Here is a 20745-nt window from a genome sequence, read left to right on the forward strand (position 1 = left end):
TCCACAATACATATTCAGATGTGAAGACTGGTAGCCAAAGCCAATTGCTAAATGTATATGTCCTAAACCCAAAACCCAAGTCTTGAGGACCAGTGACCATAGTTCTGTTAGTTTTTAAATAATTGTAGAAAGGAACAGAACTGGTCCATAGGTTCAACTTCTAAATGTTGGGGCAAAGAGATTTTTGATGGTTCAAGACAAGAGCTTGCAAAAGGTTGTTTGTGAGGCTTTTAAAGGCAAGATAATGACAGTTCATGGTCTGAATGCCTCTGTTAGTGTGAAAGGCAAGACTGGGAGGAGTCAGGAATCCTGGATAAAGGAGGATATTGAGACCTTCTGAGCTTTATAACTCATTGACTCAATACTTTAACTGGTTTTTATCACCACAAATGCTGCTTGACTGGCTGAGTTCTTCCACCATGTGCTTTTTCCTTTAGGATTAAAGTTTAAACTGTGTTAGACATTTCAGACTGATATTGAAGAGGCTCTAAATTTTCGGAATTCACTGGATAACCCAGTATGCTCAGATGCTGATATTGGAATTCAGAGGCCTGAATGATTTCAAGACAAGAGTCTGCATTGAGTAAGTCCTCGGGGAATGTGCATCTACCCTCACTTCTTTGCTGAAGATAGTTTTCCCAATCCAACTGACTCAGATTGCCTCAGCACTGCATTCTCACCCATTTAATTCATGCCTCAAAGCTAAAAACAATTTCGTTTTAAAGAGTCATTATTAGTAAAGAATGCTGCAACTCACTGAACAGGAGTGAACTAATCCCCACATTAAAAACACCATTTTAAATCATCCACGTATGGACAGATCTCCCCAAAAAGCAGGAGCAAAATCCAAATCCTTCAGACTTCCAGCTTAAAGTGGAGTTACTGAAGATGGGCGACGGCTTACTGGTGGTTCATAAAGCAAGAAATACAACTAAATACTTTATTAATAACACGTTCTGTGGAAAATTGTTGTAAACTATCACAGCAAACAAAGAAAAGTTGAGTAAAAGCGAGGCTGACTTGGGGGTCAAGGTGTGAGGTCGAAGTGGGGTCAGGACACGGTCAAGACTGAGTAGGAGCATGCGAAGCGGAGGAAAGTCAAAGCAGAGGAGTTTGGGAGCACCAAGAGTGAGGTCTGATCAATCTAAGTGCTGGGCCGATTTGGAAAGGCTGGTTACAGACTGGAACATCCAGGCCCAGAGCATATCAAAGCGACAGGGCCTGGCTCCTAGTGCGGTGAGTGACCCGATGTTTGGACAATTTAAACGCCAGGCCAGATGGACTGGAAAGGCAGGGTGTTGGGACCCAGAGGCGAGGGCTGGGCCAGTTCTGCTTGCAGCTCCACGACGTTTGCTCTGCTCTCCACAGCACCGAAGCCGAGATTGTGACACTGCTCCAGCTTCTCTGGGCCGCGAGCTCCACGATGATTTGTCCTGCTGTGTGATCAGAGGCCGAGTCTATGGGCCTTTCGTTCTGTATGCTGTTGCTTGCTTTTATTGTAAGCACGGTGTGTATGTTTTTCCCCCTCTCTCTCTGCACATTGGATGTTAGTTGGTCTTTTTTAAAATGGGTTCTTTCAGTTTTTTTTGTTGTGCGGCTGCCCAGAAGCAGGCAAATCTCAAGGTTGTATAATTTATACTTACTTCAATAATAAATGCACTTTGAACTATTGTAAGGAGATTCTGATTTCCCAACAGCAGAACAAAAATCTAGCTAGAAGAAGCCTTTCAGTGCAACAAAATGCCAAACCCAGCATGATTGACATCTGATTGCAAGGCAAAATATGAATGCAATTACCAGAATGAAACTGAGTACTTCTTAAATTGAATAAACTAAAACAGGAAAGGAAAAATAGAAGAGGAACAATGTTTAGAGGCTTTTTAAAAAAAAATAGTCACATATTACAGTCAAATTTACAACAGTGTTGAACATTGCCTTAAATATTACTTTCTTGATAAATTGATCAAGACTTGGTGCTTTGGGGTTCTAACATTTAACTGTCATTCATTCTTTGGGTTACTCCTCTGTTTTCATGGATGTTTGTAAGAAAAAGAATCTCAGGATGTATGTGGTATATGTTTCTCTGACATTAAATGTACCTATTGAACCTGTTGACGAATAAGCCAGAGGGGATGTGGTTCATAATGACTGCCTTGAAGGTTACACCTTTGAAGTTACTAAAATGCCAATAATAATTTCAAACTTTGTAATGCCTGAGGGTCTCCACAGTAAATACCATTCATGCATCCCAAAGTTACCAAGTCAATTGCAACACAAAGTAGTGCAGACTATATGAAAATTCCAATAAAAGCTTACAAGACTAAAATACTTCTCTCATGGAGTATGTGGAAAGAAATTGCAGCTACCATTTGATCCAGTTTTATCCACCTCCCTGCATCTCTTGGACACAGTACCTAATAGTGTTGGCAGTTCCAACACTGTCTATGACTGACCAATAACTTGTTTCAGTTCAAACATACACAAGATGGTCCAAGAAGTTCTGTATGAATGGAAAATATCAGAAATTGCAACATAAAAATCTTCACAAAATCAGCTAAATCCTATGGTCACCCTGAAGCAGGGGTTCCCAACCTTCTTTATGCCATGGACCAACACCATTAAGTAAGGTGTCCATGTACCCCAGGTTGGGAACCCTTGCTTTAAATAATACGAAATCTATATAATGGTAGAATCAGATTAATTTGTATAAACCCAAACTCAAATTCGTTTGCAATGGTGGAAGGCTTCACTCGGGCAAAGCATGCCAGCTTTCAAAAAAATAATGTAATTTTTTTTTTTAAAGTCCCATGCACTGTACAACCTCATGGCAACTGAGAAATCATATTCTCCCCCCATCCCAGTATTTTAATTTAAAACCATCATCCAGAACATCACAGTAAGGTTAGCTTTAGTAGGTAGAAAGGATTTATCTTAAAGCTAATTAGGTCACAGAAGACTAAGTTACAACCTTCTGCACAATATTTACCATACAAGTAGAACCACTGTAGACACATTGATCTTTTGTTCAATCTCCAATAGGCAATATTTTCCGAAAACACAAACAACCCGGTGGGGAGTAAGGTAGCAACTGTGGGGGGTAGGGAGTAATTCTTGACATTTTTGGTCAAAATCCCGATTCGGACTGGAAGGGAACAGTATAGAAGAGAGGGGGGCGATAGAAAGGAAAGGTACCTTGCATCCAGAGTTTCTCCAGTTAGCGGACGATTTCCCTCCACGCCTCTCTGACGTAGTGTGGAACCGCGTACGAGACAAGTTACAGCAGTGGTTTGCCGGGTGAGTTTCCAAAGAGATCACCAGATGGCAACCCAGCACGGACGGAAAACGTGCAGGGGAGCCGGCTGGATTCGAACTCAGGACCTTTCGTCCCGAAGTCCGACGCTGGTGCCACTATGCCACCAGCCGGGTCTAATTAGACAAAGGCCAACACAAAATACTGGAGGAACTCAACAGGTTAGACAGCATCTGTGGAAATGAATAAACAGTTGACGTTTCAGGCTGAGACCCTACTTCAGTTTATTTGCTTCCATTGATGCTCTCTGAACTGCTGAGTTCCTCCAGTACTTAGTGCATGTTGCTTTGGACTTCCAGCATCCGTGCTTATGAGAGGCTAACAGGTAACAAGTGATATCTGTAGGTAGGTATGGCTCCAGGAGCAGGAAAGCACCAGCTACCATGCACATTGGTTAAGCATTACTGTGCTCATGAAGTCTTGTTCAACATTCTTCCATCAAAATCCGGGTATCATTCCACAACCCCTACTGCGTTTATTTAATTCAGTACAGGAATACACTCTCAAACTTCGTGCTCTAACCAAACTATAGACTAAAATTAGTGTGTACGCAAACCCTCGTCTGAAAACCCAGTCCAAGTGCTCCATTAATTGCATGTTCGAGGCACAGTAAGATCAGCACGTTTGCAGTTAACGCCTCCTGGAATTGTATCAGCTCCAAACAGAGAAAGATCAGTACCCAATTTTTGAAGGGTCAAGTAGCATGCTAGCAAAAAAGTTATCACCGAATGCAATATGCATCATTCTTTAAGTAATTTCAATGAGCTTTTGATAAACCGCGGACAACAGCGAGGTAGAATTCACACGAGGAGATACCGCAACATCTCTAAGTTTTGCAAGTTAAATTAAAATATTTCGACTGCCTACACAGAGACTACATTACGAAGACACTATCAAGCATACAGTTCCAGCTAGCGAGAGCTTAGATTTAGATTTTAAATCACCTCAGTGAAGAGGCTGCAAAGTTCAGCGCCGGGGCGAGGATTAACTTTAATCATTCGGACAGGAAGGCGGGCGGAGAAGGTTGGGGCCCACGCCACGACACCCCACCCCTGCCCTCCAACCTCCCGCATCCCCCTCACCTGACTGCGCTCGAAGTGCTCCCTCTCCGCCTCCAGGCTGTTGCCCGGGCGGCCCCGCAGCAGCTGAGCCGGCACCTGTTTAACGGAACTGGTCATTTTCTCCATGTCCCCGACTACCACACCACTCCAGCGACAACGCACTTCTCCCCAGCTTCAGCCCAGCCCGCCCACACTCCCCTCTCATTGGCCTCAACCCCTCAAACCCACCGCCAATTGGACAGTAGTGGATATCTGCTCCGGAGACTAATGGCCAATAAGGCCATCAATCAACATCTGGAGCTCGTTGTCCGGCTTTGTTTACATCATCAAACGACCCGGGTTACTATTGGATGGAGCGTGACGCTGCCCAACCTTCATTGGATAATTTTCCCCAGCTCTTCACTGCATTGGTTGAAAGTTCACCATTGGCTTGGGTTGACGAGTTAAAAGTTACCCAAAGTTGGGCGCTAAACTATTGCTTCCAATCGGAGAAGTCACAAGGTTTTTGTTTGGCTTACTATTTTGAAGCCCGGCTATTTTTAAATAGTGAATCTGCTCTCGACCTGCAGGCAGTAGCTAAGGCAGAGACACATAACGGGGTTTGAATAAACCCACAGAATGCTGAGAACGCGGTCAAATCTAGCCGTATCTTTGAGAGAGGAATGAAACAATTAACCTTTCCGACTGCCTTCAGTCCTGCCTTCAGGACTGAAAAACAGGAGGCAAGGTAAGAGGAACGAGATGAAGAGAACACAAAGTTGTGATGGGTGGAGGGAAATAAGAGAGGTTAATTGACTAAAGTGGGGAAAGAATTGGGTAAATTAATAACAAAAAGAACAAAAATGCAAAAAAAGTATAATATTACATTATAATACACGATGCAATGATATGTAAACGTCATATTTAAAACACATACAACACGCTGGAGGAATTCAGCAGGTCGGGCAGCATCCGTGGAAAAGATCGGTCGACGTTTCGGGCCGGAACCCTTCGTCAGGACTGTAGAGGGGAGGGGGCAGAGGCCCTATAAAGAAGGTGGGGGGAGGGTGGGAAGGAGAAGGCTGGTAGGTTCCAGGTGAAAAACCAGTAAGGGGAAAGATAAAGGGGTGAGGGAGGGGAAGCAGGGAGGTGATAGGAAAGGTGAAGAAGGAATAGGGGACAGCACAAAGGGTAGTAGAAAGAGGTGGAAACATGAGGGAGATGATAGGCAGCTGGGGGAAGGGGAAGAGTGAAACTGGGATGGGGGGAGGAAATTACCAGAAGTTGGAGAATTCTATGTTCATACCAAGGGGCTGGAGACTACCTAGACGGTATATGAGGTGTTGCTCCTCCATCCTGAGTTTAGCCTCATCATGGCAGTAGAGGAGGCCATGTATGGACATATCTGAATGGGAATGGGAAGCAGAGTTGAAGTGGGTGGCTACCGGAAGATCCTGTCGGTTGTGGCAGACGGAGTGGAGGTGCTTGACGAAGTGGTCCCCCAATCTGCGTCGGGTTTCACCGATGTAGGGGAGGCCGCACCGGGAGCACCGGATGCAATAGATGACCCCAACAGACTCACAAGTGAAGTGTTGCCTCACCTGGAAGGACTGTTTGGGGCCCTGAATGGTGGCAAGAGAGGAGGTGTAGGGACAGGTGTAGCACTTACGCTTACAGGGATAAGTGCCGGGTGGGAGATCCATGGGGAGGGACTTGTGGATCAGGGAGTCGCGGAGGGACCGACTCCTGCGGAAAGCGGAGAGGGGTGGAGAGGGAATGATGTGCTCAGTGGTGGGGTCCTGTCGAAGGTGGCAGAAGTTGCAGAGGATAATGTGCTGGATCCGGAGGCTGGTGGGGTGGCAGGTGAGGACAAGGGGAGCTCTGTCCCTCTTGTGGTGACAGAAGGATGGGGTGAGGGCCGAAGTGCGGGAAATGGAGGAGATGCGGGTGAGGGCATCATTGATGACGGTAGAAGGGAAACCACGATCCTTAAAGAAAGAGGACACTTGAGATGTCCTGGATGTCCTATTTAAAACACAAAAGCCACTAATGATGAATGCAGAGTCTGATAGGCCAGACACTACTGGGTTAAAACGTAAGCAATACTAACATCAAACAAGAGAAAATCTGCAGATGCTGGAAATCCGAGCAACACAGGCAAGATGCTGGAGGAACTCAGCAGGCCAGGCAGTCTCTAGGAAAAGAGTTACAATTGACGTTTTCTCAAGCATTTTGTGTGTGTTGCAATACTAACATCAGAGTTTACCATGTAGACATTCGAACCTGATTCTTCACTTGCCAAGATGATAGCTGATCTGCGTTAGTGTCACTTCCCTACACCATCCCCGTACATTGTATGTCGATTCCCCTAAACATCCAGATGCCTATTAACATCTCTTTTGAATGAAATTTCACTGGCAGTTTTCTACAGGTGCACAATGGAGAGCATTCTAGTTGGCTGCATCGCTGTCTGGAATAGGGGTGGGGTGGGGAAGGGCTGCTACGGCGCAGGATTGACATAAACCGCAGAAAGTATAAACCCAGTCAGCTCCATCTTGGGCGGCAGTCCCCCGAGCATCCTGTATAGGAGCGGTGCCCCAAAATAGGCGGCATCCACCAGTAAGGACCCCCATCACACAAAACATGCCCTCTTCTGATTCCTACCATCAGGGAGGAGGTACGGGAGCCTGAAGGCACACACTCAGTGATTCAGGAACAACTTCTTCCCCTCCGCCATCCGATTTCTGAATGGACATGAACACATGAACCTTGCTACTTTTTTGCACTAATTATTTAATTTGACTTTTTAAGGAGTGTGTATATCGTGTAATTCACGGTATTATTATGTATTGCATTGCACTGCTGCTGCATGGCAACAAATTTCTCGACATATGTTGGTGATATTAAACCTGATTCTGATCCTAAACTCAGTGACTGGGTTTCACCTCATGTAGGTGGAGATCAGCTATCATCTTGACAATTGGTGAATCAGGCTTGAAGGCCCTAAGTCATGACCCTGTATGTATCAACGTTGCTGAAGTGGAGATGGTTTGACAGCTTCAAGTTCCAAGATGTAAACTTCACCAATAGCTAATCCCAGTCAAAGCAGATAGATGTTCCGGCCAAGAGAGCACAGCAGTGCTTCAACTTTCTCAGAAGGCTACACAAATTCAGCATGTCATACTGACCTTCTGTGGATGTGCCATTTAAAAACAAAAATCATATCCGGAAGCATCACAGTTTGACATGGCAACTGCTCTACCCAAGACTCTAAGAAACTGCAGAGTTGTGAATGCAGCTTGGACTGTTCTGAAAACCACCCTCCCCTCTCTGGACTCTGCCTGCACCTTCTGGTCCCAGAAAAGCAGCCAACATAAGATCCCTTGTAACCTGGGCATTCTCAGTTCTCCCCCTTCCATCATGGAGGAGATACAAATGTCTCAAAACATAGACTATCAAATTCCAGGACAGCTTCTCTTCATTCAAGACACTTGAATGGGCCTCCTGTACATTAAAGATGAAATCTTTACCTCATAATCTCTCTCATCTTGGTCCTTGCATCATATTGTCTCCCTGCACTCCACTTTCTCTCTAAGTGTATCACTATATTCTGCAAACACGAGGAAATCTGCAGATGCTGGAAATTCAAGCAACACACACAAAATGCTGGTGGATCGCAGCAGGCCAGGCAGCATCTATAGGAAAAAGTACAGTCGACGTTTTGGGTTCAGACCCTTTGTCAGGACTAACAGAAAAAAGAGATAGTAAGAGATTTACTATCTCTTTTTTCCGTTAGTCCTGACGAAGGGTCTCGACCCAAAACGTCGACTATTTTTTCCTATAGATGCTGCCTGGCCTGCTGCGGTCCACCAGCATTTTGTGTGTGTCACTATATTCTGCATTCATTATTGCTTTTCCCTTATGTTAGGAATGATCTGTGTGGATGACTTGCAAAAATAAGTGTTTCCACTGTATCTCGGTACATGTCACATAAACTGATCGTCACCTGTATTAAAATACAATAAAAACCAGTTCCTTGCCTCTGTTGTGGAGAATTTCAAAGATTTACCACGCTCTGAGCAAAGAAGTGTCTTTTCATTCAAACTCGATTTTATTTATTTATTGAAATACACCGTGGAATAGGCACTTCCGGCCCTTCAAGCTGTACCGCCTAGCAATCCCCCGACTTAACCCGAGCCTAATTGCAGGATCATTTCCAATGACCAATTAAGCAGTCTTTGGAGTGTGGGAGGAAAACCGGAGCACCCAGAGGAGAACAGACAAACTCCTTACAGGCAGTGGTGGGAATTGAACCCAGGTCACTGGAACTGTAAAGCGTTGTGCTAACCACTACACTACTATGCCCCAAATGGCCTAACTCTTATTTTGAAATTGTTTCCCTTCCATGGCCCAGGAGTTGAGAACCATCCCGTCCATGTCCCATCGGCTTAAAAATCTCTCTAAAATTTTTATTTCAAATAAATCACACCCTTTCTTTTAAACCCTGGTGTGTACAGGCTCAGTCTACTCAGTCTCTCATCATATAGAAACCTACCTTCCCAGGAACCAACCTCCAGAATCTTCAATACACTCCTTCCATGATAAGTATATCCACTTATAGTTCAGCAAACCAACCTTGTGCATCCAAGTACAGTCTTAACAAGATCCTTTATAACTGCGGTAAAACATCGTGACTCCTGTACTCCAGTACCCTCATAATAAAGCCCTATATACGCTTTCCAATTGCCTGTTGCTCCTGCATGTTAGCTTTTAGTGATTACTGTGCCAGGAAGGTGAGCTGTCGTCCTGTTGTCCCTCGGGCTTGCTTGGAGCTACAGTGGAAACCATGTAGATAGCCAACAACAGAGAATAAACAGGCAACTGGAAAACAGGAGTCATTTCTGCTGATCGAACAGTTGAAGGGTTGCCAAAACTATTGACCAGCGTTTTGGGTTAAGTTTTGGGTAGGGCTTGTTGTGGGCAGGGTCACAATCTGACAAGCAGCCCTGCTTGAAGCATAGACTCAGTGGACTAAACAGATCTCATGTGACCATGGGCATTGCATGAAATGTTGATGAGGAAAAAGAAAAGAAAGTCTAAGATCTGCCTGTGTCTTGTTCCTGACATTTGGCCAATTTTGAAACCATTCCTCCAAGAGGTCCACAGCCTTGTCGTGGTTTGCATGTAGAATAGTACAGCACAGTACAGGCCCTTTGGCCCACAATGTTGTGCCGACCCTCAAACCCTGCCTCCCACATAACCCCCCACCTTAAATTCCTCCATATACCTGTCTAGTAGTCTCTTAAATTTCACTAGTGTATCTGCCTCCACCACTGACTCAGGCAGTGCATTCCACACCCCAACCACTCTCCAAGTGAAAAACCTTCCTCTAATATCCCCCTTGAACTTCCTACCCCTTACCTTAAAGCCATGTCGTCTTGTATTGAGCAGTGGTGCCCTGGGGAAGAAGCACTGGCTATCCACTCTATCTATTCCTCTTAATATCTTGTATACCTCTATCATGTCTCCTCTCATCCTCCTTCTCTCTGAAGAGTAAAGCCTTGGCTCCCTTAATCTCTGATCGTAATCCATACTCTCTAAACCAGGCAGCATCCTAGTAAATCTCCTCTGTACCCTTTCCAATGCTTCCACATCCTTCCTATGGTGAGGCGACCGGAACTGGACACGGGACGCATTGAGGCTTATGTGCCTTAATAACCCAGTGAGCTATGTTGGCTAGAGTCAGGGCCTTGTGCTTTGACTCTTGGTAGGGTCAGTCATGCCAAACAGGTCAAAGGGTAGAGGCCAGACTAAGAGTGGTTCACTGATGCTCCAGGTTTGGGTGTTCAGCTCAGGGCTAACAGCTCTGACTGGTCAAAAAAAAGTTATTGAAACAGCAATGAAGAATCCTTTTTCTGTGTATGATGGATGGACAGACAGAGATGGAGGACCTTCATTGATGCCTAAATGCCAGCAGTGTAATCAGCAGTAAGTAAGTTTTGAAATCACTGCAATCCTCAAACTGTATGCAGTTACAATGAGGTAACTTCTATTCACACCATCCTTTCAGAGTATGCGCATTTCTCAATACCCCAACACCATTTATCAGCAAATTGTTTGTTCTGTTGGTCTCCCCTCTTGCTGTGTGACACATCTCTGTCCCTCTATTAGGGACAAGGGAGAGCCTGTGGTATGTTGAAGTGTTGGGTGAATGTTTAGTATTTGTTGTATGCATGGTCTTTCATGGTCTTGGGGGCTTTTTTGCTATTGTTTGCTTGGTGGGTGGAGGGTGCTGATGGATTTTTGCTGAAATAAGTGGGGAAAGAGTTGTTGCTTTGCTGCTGCTTGTGCGTGGGAGGGGGAGTCGGGGGCTTTGAGGTTCTAACAATTTTACCGTCACCCATTCTTTGGGGCACTCCTGTTTTCGTGGACGTCTGCAAAGAACAAGGATTTCAGGTTGTATATTGTATACGTTCTCTGATATTAAATGGAACTATTGAACTAAGAGGATGTACACATTTTCTTTCTGTCTACAAAAGAAAATCAATGAACCATTTGGCTGGGTTTTTCCAATGGTACTTCCTGAGCTTCAAATTTATAATTTAAATATTTAAAATTTACTATTGATTTGTAATCCAGGGAGCGCGAAGCGCAGAATCAAATATCACTGTGATGACTGTACGGTCTAGTATCAATTGATTGGCAACAATAAAGTAAAGTAATCTCTATCACTGAGAAGGACAGAAGAATCAAGTCCATGAGAATGTGATGGCCTTCAGATTATCCTCCAGGTTACCCATCATTCTGACTTTGAATTCTGTTACTGTACCTTCTTTGGCATTAGTTCTAAGTCATGGCAGCTGTAAAATTAGGACCACTATGGAAATACTTGAAGATGGAAGACCACAGCAGTTTGAAAAGGCAGCTCCAGCATCTTCCCAAGGAGGAGAGTCAAGCAATAGATGCTGGCTCTGCCAATAAGGCAGACATCCAGAATTCAATTTAAAAAATGGTTTAGCAGATGGGTCAGCTTGCCTATAGAAGTTCTGTTCAAGAAAGACATATAAGCACGCTCAAATCATAATCATTCTTAAGACGCAAAGGACTAGACAATATGGATGTGTGTGTAAGCAAGCATGTATACAGTGTGTGTGTGTGAGAGAACATGTATAGAATGATGCACACGAATTCAACTTATTCTCATCATCTTCATACATCAAACTTCAGAACATCTAAGGCAGAAGAAAAGACCAGAATCATCTTATTGTTTCCATGATGTTATTTTCATGCTGGATGCCAAGGATTTTTACATACATTCTAAGTTGCAAACTGTTTAGTCAATTCATTCGAGAGTGGATTCAGGTAAGAAGTTTGATAATAATAGCATCTTTGTTCCCAGTAAGAATGTGTGTTGGCAATGCAGGTGGAGATGATGCCTGGGCATGGTACTGCCAAAACAAAATTTAAAAAACAGAGGACAAAAAAAAAAACTCCACGTACAAGGAAACTATTTGCTTATCATGTCAATGCTTGAGATCTACCAGAACATTCAAAACTCCTAGTTTCTTCTTCCTGGCTTTGCAAAGTTTCCCTCAACAATTCCATCCAAAAGACAATAATGGGAACTGCTCCACCCCATCTGCTGATAGCATATTCCAGATTCTAACCATTGGCTGTCCAAAGAAGATTTTCCTCATTTCACGCTCTATACTCTTACCCTTTCTTTTATACCTGTGAACCCTCAACCACTGGTAACTTCCATTTGATCCAGCCTTCTCATTATGTTGTGTAGTTTCCCTCTGCAACTGGATCCATGACTTCTTCATCAGGAAAGCACAGTCAGTGCGGATCAGAATTAACATCTCCTTCTCGCTGAAAATCATCACTGGCGCACCTTAAGGACGTGTGCTTAGCCCACCACTCTACTCTCTCTACACCCATAACTGTGCGGTTAGGCACAGCTCAAATGCCATCTATAAATTTGCCAATGACACAGCTATTGTTGGCAGAATTTCAGGTGGTGATGAGGGGACGTACAGAAGTGAGATAGATCAGCTGGTTGAGTGGTGTTGCAAAGAAAACCTTGCACTCAGTGTCAGTAAGACCAAGGAATTGATTGTGGACCTCAGGAAGGGGAAATCGAGGAACACACACCAGTCCTCGTTTCGGGTTTAGAAGTGGAAAGGGTGAACAGTTTCAAGTTCCTGGATGTTAAGATCTCTTGAAGATCTATCCTGGGTCCAACATATTTATGCAGTTATAAAGAAGGTGAGACATCAGTTATATTTCATTTGGAGTTTGAGGAGACTTAGTTTGTCACCAAAGGCTCACAAATTTCTACAGATGTATTGTGGAGAGCGTTCTAACCGTTTGCATCACCGTCAGGATCAGAAGAAGCTGCCAAAAGTTACAAGCTGAGACATCATAAGCATGAGCCTCCCAGGAGCAAAGACATCTTAAAAACGTAATGGCTCAGAAAGCCGGCATCCATCATGAAGGAACCCCATCTCGCAGGACATGACCTCTTCTCATAGAGGAGGAGGTACAGGGGCATAAAGACACACACTCAGCATTTTAGGATAGCTTTTTCCCCTACACCATTAGATTTCTGAATGGACAGTGAACCCGTGGAATGGGATACCCAAAGACTAATCGTTGCTGTGGACTTGCTATACCTCTTTACTGATCTCTGGGATCAGGAGGCTGAGGATGACTGGACCCATGCTTCTGCACAAGATTTACACAGGGAGAAGCCAAGTCAATAATTTGGCACATTGCTACTTCGAGAGTGTACATATCGCTCGTGGAGACACGGCACAATTGAACAAAACAGGCTTGCAAACACATTGTGAAATTGGTCAAGTGTCCTTTTTAGTGATGTTTGTTGGATATAGACATCGATCAGTGTGTTGGGAATATTCAGTGTTTTTTTTTAATTACCTCACAAGATTTGACCATTCACATGAGAAGGTAGGTGGAGTTTCAGATTAGCGTTCCATCTAAATGACAGAACTTCCATTGACATTGTTTTTGACTGTGCCGAAGTTTTGGAGGAGAATTCTGAACCCACATTTTGCTGACAACTTGAGAAGCAAGACAATCCATCAGTAGATCACGAAGTAGTGATCAAAGTGAGAGGTTTCAAAGGTTGAAAGGTTTTGAAAGCCTGAGAAACAGCCAATGATGAAAGCAAGACTTAGCATTTAAAGTACACTGCTGTGGGTGATATTGTGGGTTCTTTTGAACAGAACTGAGCTGAGCATCATGTTCATTCACCTGGACGTGGGCTATCAAACTTTTATCCTGGCTTCACAAGCAGTGTTCAATTGAAGATACAAATCCATGTTCCTATAGGCAACCATGCCACTGATATTCCTCAGGTGGAGCAACCTACCTGCTTTACAGTAAAACAGGTTCCTTCTCAGATTATGGACACACCATCATTACTATATAGTTGACATTATCTTATTCATTCAGAAAGATTGAACACCTGACATTGCTGCAATGTTTTGAATAATTCCATGTATACTTGATAGCTTCCTGATAGGAGCCATTAATTCATTTCACCAATGTCCTCCTGTCAGATTATGACATCTTCATTTAAAAGAGGCTTCCTAATTTTCCAGTTGCCTCTTTTCAGGGTTGGAAAGTACAACATGTCATGGTCCAGTCCATGAAGACCACATTCTGGTTCACGGTCCGGTCCATTGATTCCTTATTCGGGGTTTTCCTGTTTTCCCTTGTTCCATTGGGTGCCTTAATTGAGGCACCTGATTCTCGTTTTTGGCTGGCACATAAATACCTCTCAAACCAAAGATTCCTGGCTGGACTGTCCCCTTCCCCTTCCATCTGAAACCTTGCCTGCATCCCTGTCAAATTCAACTGCCGGAGTGAGACCGGAGCCTTGCCACGCCAAGATAAGGAACTGTCTATTGTTAAGTTTAGAACTATCTCCTTGTGTCCCTGTGTTTAGTGTCTGTGTCAAAGAAGAGTCCTAGTCCTAGGTCCTGTTCCCAAGGAGGGGTCCTGACTCTGTTCTGTGTTGCTGTGTTCCAAGTTCCAGGCGCCGTGTTCCAGTCCTGTCCAAGTCAAGGTTTCATGTTCTCGTCCAGTCCAGGAGTCTCTTGGTGAGTGTCCTCAGCAGTTTACCTCGGCAAGTGTCCTCAGCAGTCATCCCGGCCCTGCATCCTAGCAAGGGTCCCGGCCCTGCACTCCAAGGAGGAGCCCCGGCTCCGTACCCAAGAGCCGAGCCAAGAGCCAGTCCACGTCCAAGGCTCTGTGTTCCTGTGTTCCAAGACCAAGTTCCAGCCCTGTCCAAATCTGATCTTCGTGTCCTCATCTAGTTCTGCTTCCTCGCCCAGCCCAGGAGTTCCTCGTCCTGTGCTGAAGTACCTTGTCCTGTCCTTGCCAAGATCCCAGTCCCGAGTCCTAGCCTAGACCCGGGTTCCGATTCCGAGTCAAGACCCAGGTTCTGGGTCCTTGCCCAGGCTCTGGTTCCGGCGATCCGTGTTCCCAGTCCAGGCTACTTGTTCCTAGTTCCCCATCCGGTTCCCATGTTTCTAGTCCAAATCCTAGTCTCATCCAGGGCCTGTGTAAATGTCAGCGTCGTTTCTTCCTTACTCATCTTGCTATCTTGATACACCTAGTCCTGTTCCTAGTACTTCAGTGTCTGTGCCTTGCATTTGGGTCCGCTCCCAACGCCCCCTTATGACACAACATATCCTTGCGATTCAGATCTCTGTTGCTTATCTTCCTTCCTTAATGCCGACCCTTCAGTCAAATCTGCCCGCTTTCAGAAAATCATCTAATTATATGCATGCAGGTTGTTTTCAAGTTGTTTTTATTAGATTACTGTTGGGGAGTATGGTGTGTCCAGGGAGGGGCAGCACATCTGGTGGTGGACTTGTCATGCACCGTCCAGGGGCAGCTCATCCACTTTTGGTCCCCACCTGCCACCCAGCTCTCACCGGTGCCTCCAAGTAACTGTTTACCTGTGACAGTGGCCACACCCCGGTACACCTCTTTGACAGGTGGAACCTCCAACCCCAGTGAGATAGGAATATGTCTACCCCAGCATATGAAGCTAGTTCTGGAGGACTGGGTGGATGAGATCAGCTACAAGATTCAATGGCCAAGAAGGCGGTGCTGTAATGCTTTGTGGAGAGCGAAGGGTGTGACAAGGCACAGAAGGTGTCATGGCTACCAACTGCAGTCGAGGAAATCTCCAGTCATGACGATTCTTCGTACCATTGGACCAAGATTTTTGAGGCAGAGAAAGTGGGACTGCCCCAGTGCAATGGGTTTTTCACTATAAAATTCCTCCTGCACAGGTTTACGTCATTGTTGGAAACAACGTACAACCAACACACACACACACACACACACACACACACTATTGAAGTTGTTTCAAGTCTGTGCAAAGTTTCAAAGCCAGGACGTCTTCAAGGAACGATGCCTCACAGAGGCAGTGTCCATCATTAAGGACCCCTATTACCCAGGTCATGCTTTATTCTCATTGCTACCATCAGGAAGGAGGTACAGAAGCCTGAAGGCACACACTCAGTGATTGAGAAACAGCTTCCTCCCCTCTGCCATCCGATTTCTAAATGGAGATTGAACCCATGAACACTACCTCACCACCTCTTTATTTCTTTTTTGGCACTGATTTAATTTAATGATTTAAATAGTCATACATACTCTGTAATTCACAGTTTTTTTTCTCTATATTGATCATGTATTGCATTGTACTGCTGCCGGAAAGTTAACAAATTTCACGATATACGCCGGTGATTTTAAACCTGACTCTGATCACATGGGATACGAAGCTTCGAAAAATATACCAACGAGCAGCAAGAGATTTTGCAAGTTTCCTTGAGCTTATTTACTGATCACTGGCACGGCTGTTTGAAGTCATCGGAGGTGTTAGTGATGTGGCCTGAAATCTAGAAGACAGGAAAGCCTATGATGTGGGAAGAACTTTTGTCTCTACTCTCGTTACTGCCAAGGCACCAGCATTTCTAGGTGTCTTCTTCGCATCTCTTTTGTTCCTATGTTTCCTGATTGCAGTCTAGTATGGAAGTTGGTTTGGTAAAATTCCATTTGGGACAAGGAACACCATCAAGAAACCAAGCACGGAGAGTGGTGGAGAAGATCTAACAATCGTCCTTCCTTTCCAATGCATTTCATGACTGACATTATTTCCATCCCTATTAATGTGTAGGTAGAATTGACAGCACAGCTCCTCGACCCAGTCTCCCTAATTTTCTCATCTCAATAAATAACCTTAAGAAATGTAGATCAAAATCACAGTGTGATGATGGAAAAGTGAAGAGCTTGATACAAAATTAAATTACCAGGAGCGATTTTGCTTTTAAGGTTAATGCTTCCATTAACATTGCCGGAAAAGAATTTGATCGAAACCCATTTGGCAATTGCAAGATGAAATCACTCATAGCAATTTCAAGCTATATAAAGAGCTCAACATTACAAACTCCTTGCATTTACTGTGTAATTTAAAATGGTTTAATCTCATTTGATACTTGATATTGATGCAAGAATGCAGCTGTAGTCCCAATGGGATTAATGTGGAAAAGGAGTACAGTGTTATTTTAGTACCTTGGTTCAGACATAACCATTTGGGGTTTCTCACTGACATACTCATTTTCTTGAAAATCATTTCTAATATGATCACGCTTCTGTCACAGCTAATTCCAACTTCTTCAATCTTTAACTTCCCTCACACTGAATAGTGGTGAACCCAATTGCAGAGAAAAATCAGGCAAAATTAGAGGAAAAAGATCCAACAAGGATTCCTTCGCAGGCAAGATATAGGCAGAGAGCTCACAGGCAAAGTCAAAATCCCAAAAAAAAAAATTAACTAGAAAGTCAGACACTAGTGATTCCTGCAAACAAAGACAAAGTTTCACTTATAAAAGATGACACTGAGACTGAGAAAAGAAGCAAAGGACAAGGAACTTATTTTGGGTTGCAAACAAGGCACAGGTGATAACAATGAACTGATAATTAACCTAACAGGTGAGCAGGAAGGAGTTGGTCTTGTCATCTCTGCCTCGCTCTGGTGGCCAGTTCAAGGTGTGACCGTTTCAAATTTGGTGGCAACATCAGAACTGGGCAATGTCATTGGCATTGGATCTATCAGTAATGGTTAATTATCAATGGAGGTTATTGCTGACTCTTAGAATCCATTACTGACAGATCCATGAGCCACAAGTACTATTCTGAGAATGTTACATCAGAGACTGGTACTCAACCAAAGAGCTTCAAAGATTCACTCACAAAGTACCAAGTCAAAAAATGTTTTCCTGGTGGAGGAAGAACAAATATCCATACATACATGGATTATTCATCGAGTAGTCTGTGCTGAACAATATTCACCCTGCATGGTCAATGGTTGATCGATACCTGATGTTTTCCTTTTACTGCAGAAATTATGTACTAAATGTTCAGTTCCTTTTTTTGTTATTGTAACAGGGAATAGAAGATTAATTGATTCATTTTTTTGAGAGATTAAATTGTTTCTTTATCTTTCTTAAAGCGTTTCCTTGGAATCAATGGAATTGCTTCTGCCACAGCTAGGGCAGAAGGTTCAAAGTAAATGTGATTATCAAAGTACATATATATTACCATATGTACCCTGAGATTCATTTTCCTGTGGGCATACTCAGCAAATCTATAGAATAGTAACTGTAACAGGATCAATGAAAGATCAGCCAGAGTGCAGAAGACAACAAACTGTGCAAGTGCAAATATAAATAAATAGCAATAAATAATGAGAACATGAGATAACAAGATAAAGTGAGTCCATTGGTTGTGAGAACATCTCAATGATGGGGCAAGTGAAGTTGAGTGTAGTTAATCCCCTTTTGCTCAAAAGCCTGAAGGTTGAGAGGTAGTAACTGTTCTTGAACCTGGTGTTGCGAGTCCTGAGGCTCTGGGACCTCCTACCTGATGGCTGTGGCGAGACGAGAACCTGGCCTGGGTGGTGGGAGTATCTGATGATGGATGATGGTTTCCTATGACAGCATTTCATGTAGATGTGCCCAGTGGCTGGGAGGGTTTTACCCGTGATGTCCAGGGCTGAATCCACTACCTTTTAAAGGCATTGTTATTTAACAGGCTGCAGGGAGGGAGTGCAGGTGGCTGGCAGTCTGGGAATTGGTGCATGCCTCCCTCCTTTTTGCAGGGCAAAGAGACTTGAGTCTGTCAGTACCATACAGATCCTCCTCTGTGTTGAACATGGGTCAGAGATTCCCATAGTCAGTGAGGGTATTGCATTTGTTCAATGTGCTTGAAGACTTGTGCAGTGGAGGCCAATTCTCTGGATTCTTTCAAGAAAGAGTTAGATAGAGCTCTTAAAGATAGCGGAGGGAAGGGATATGGGGAGAAGGCAGGAACAGGGTACTGATTGTGGATGATCAGCCATGATCGCAGTGAATGGTGGTGCTGGCTCGAAGGGCTGAATAGCCTACTCCTGTACCTGTTGTCTATTGAGATCAGGGCAATATCACAACAAAGTCCGTTGTCACAACAAAGACTTCCGTGAACAGTACCCTTTTCTTTTCCTGGTGATTTTTTTTCCATAACAGATATTGGATCAGAATGCCTGTTTTAGAAGTTTGGTGTTAGATCTGCGAATGATGTTCCTGGCCATTGGCAATTCAGTGTACTACCAATGAGAACCTATCAGGAAGTCAGAGAGTCAGAGTCAAAAGTCAAATTAAATTTAGAATCGAAGTACATTTATTATATGTTACCAAACACTGCCTTGACATTTATTTTCCTGCAGGCATTTACAGGAACATAAAGAAATACAATATATTTTGTAAAACTACACAGACAAATACTGACAAAAAAAATGTGCAAAAGAAGACAAATTGTGCAAATAACAAAAATAATACTGAGAACATGGGTTGTAGAGACCTTGAAAGTGAGTCTAAAGGTTGCAGAATCAGTTCAGAGCTGGGGACAGTGAAGTTATCCACGTTGGTTCAGGTTCAGGAACATGCTGGTTGTGGGTAATAGTTCTTCCTGAACCTGGTGGTGTGGGTCCTAAAGCTGCCCGATGGTAGTAGTGGTAAAAACTGGAGGGTGGGGGTCCTTGGTGATGGGCACTACTTTCTTGTGGCAACACTCCGTGTAAATGTGCTCAATGACGGGGAGTGCTTTTCCTGTGACGGACTGAGCTGTATCTGCCACTTTCTGTACATGGTTTCATTCCTGGCCATTTAAGAATTAGGGTGGTGTAGTATGGTGATAAGACATGAGGCCATGTGTGATCGGACGGGGAAATTTAGAATGCTGACACACGGAGGGATGCCCATCAACGTTGGAGCAATTAAAGCTGGAGGACTACATGGAACAATACTACAGAAACATCCAGCAAGATCCAACAATTATAATATTAAATAAATTAAATCTTGTTCTTTCAAGACACAGCTAACACCAAGCTTTTGACCATCTGCCAAGTAGCTTTTTTTTGTACATTAGAATAGCAATGAGGCTCAGGGGTGCTCGTTCACTCTATCGAGCGATCGTCTGCACAGTATGACTGAAACCTAACCTTATGACATAGAAATGAATGTAAAACACGTTAACAAAACGTTCTCCTTCATTAAATTTGTACTAATTGTTTTAAATTACTTTATGCCTCTGAAAATAATGAACAAAGGGAATGAAAGCATCAAATGTTTCTCCACAAACAATAGTAGCAGTGGTTTCAATCGGCTGCAAAATTGCACGGCTGTGAATTCCTGCCCCCTAGTGCTCACTGGCATGTATTTCAACAGAGCGCCAACTTCACGAGAAGAATCACATTTGTCCTGCACCATGTTGTCGACACTAAATAGAGATCAGGACTGAAAATCTGACCAATTTTACCCTCCTTCACCCAGAGGTAGTCTGACCAATTTTACCCTCCTTCACCCAGAGGTAGTCAGACCAATTACTGTCAAAGTTAGTTAACTTTCCCTGTTTGTTGGATTGTAGGACCAAGAAATTGTCCCAGTGGTAAGGTTTCAGTGCTGACTTTCTCCTTGTCTCCCAAATTCTCTTCAGAATTAATAAGAGTATCCACAAACGAGATCAATATTTACTCACAGATATGCAGCATGGAAACAAAGACCAGCCCACGGAGTTCACACTGACAATTAACCACCTGTTTGTACATTGATCACAATTTTGATTCTCCCCACAACCCCACCATGTGGGGGGAATAAATAACTAGCTCCAGATTCAACCACTTACCTGCATGCTAAGGGTAATTTATTGTGCCACCAATCAGGAATGAGAAGATTGAAACGCACAGAAGCATAGGTTTGAGATGCGCCGTGAATTCAGCCTCACACTCAGTGCCAGCTAGTTGTTGACTTCAGAAGA

General features: G+C 43.8%; 1 protein-coding gene across 2 annotated transcripts in view; it reads right to left on the reverse strand.

The window, feature by feature from the left end:
• The window catches only part of hip1 (huntingtin interacting protein 1), a 320161-nt gene extending 315616 nt beyond the window's left edge, over nt 1-4545 (reverse strand). For both annotated transcript variants that reach the window (XM_072243134.1, XM_072243136.1), the window contains exon 1: nt 4393-4545. In XM_072243134.1, coding sequence (XP_072099235.1) covers nt 4393-4497 — 105 coding nt within the window. In that variant the 5' untranslated portion in view covers nt 4498-4545. The remainder of the gene's footprint in view (nt 1-4392) is intronic.
• Nucleotides 4546-20745: the final 16200 nt, after the last annotated feature.

This window comes from Mobula birostris, chromosome 25, assembly GCF_030028105.1.
Source record: "Mobula birostris isolate sMobBir1 chromosome 25, sMobBir1.hap1, whole genome shotgun sequence".
Lineage (NCBI taxonomy): Eukaryota > Metazoa > Chordata > Chondrichthyes > Myliobatiformes > Myliobatidae > Mobula > Mobula birostris.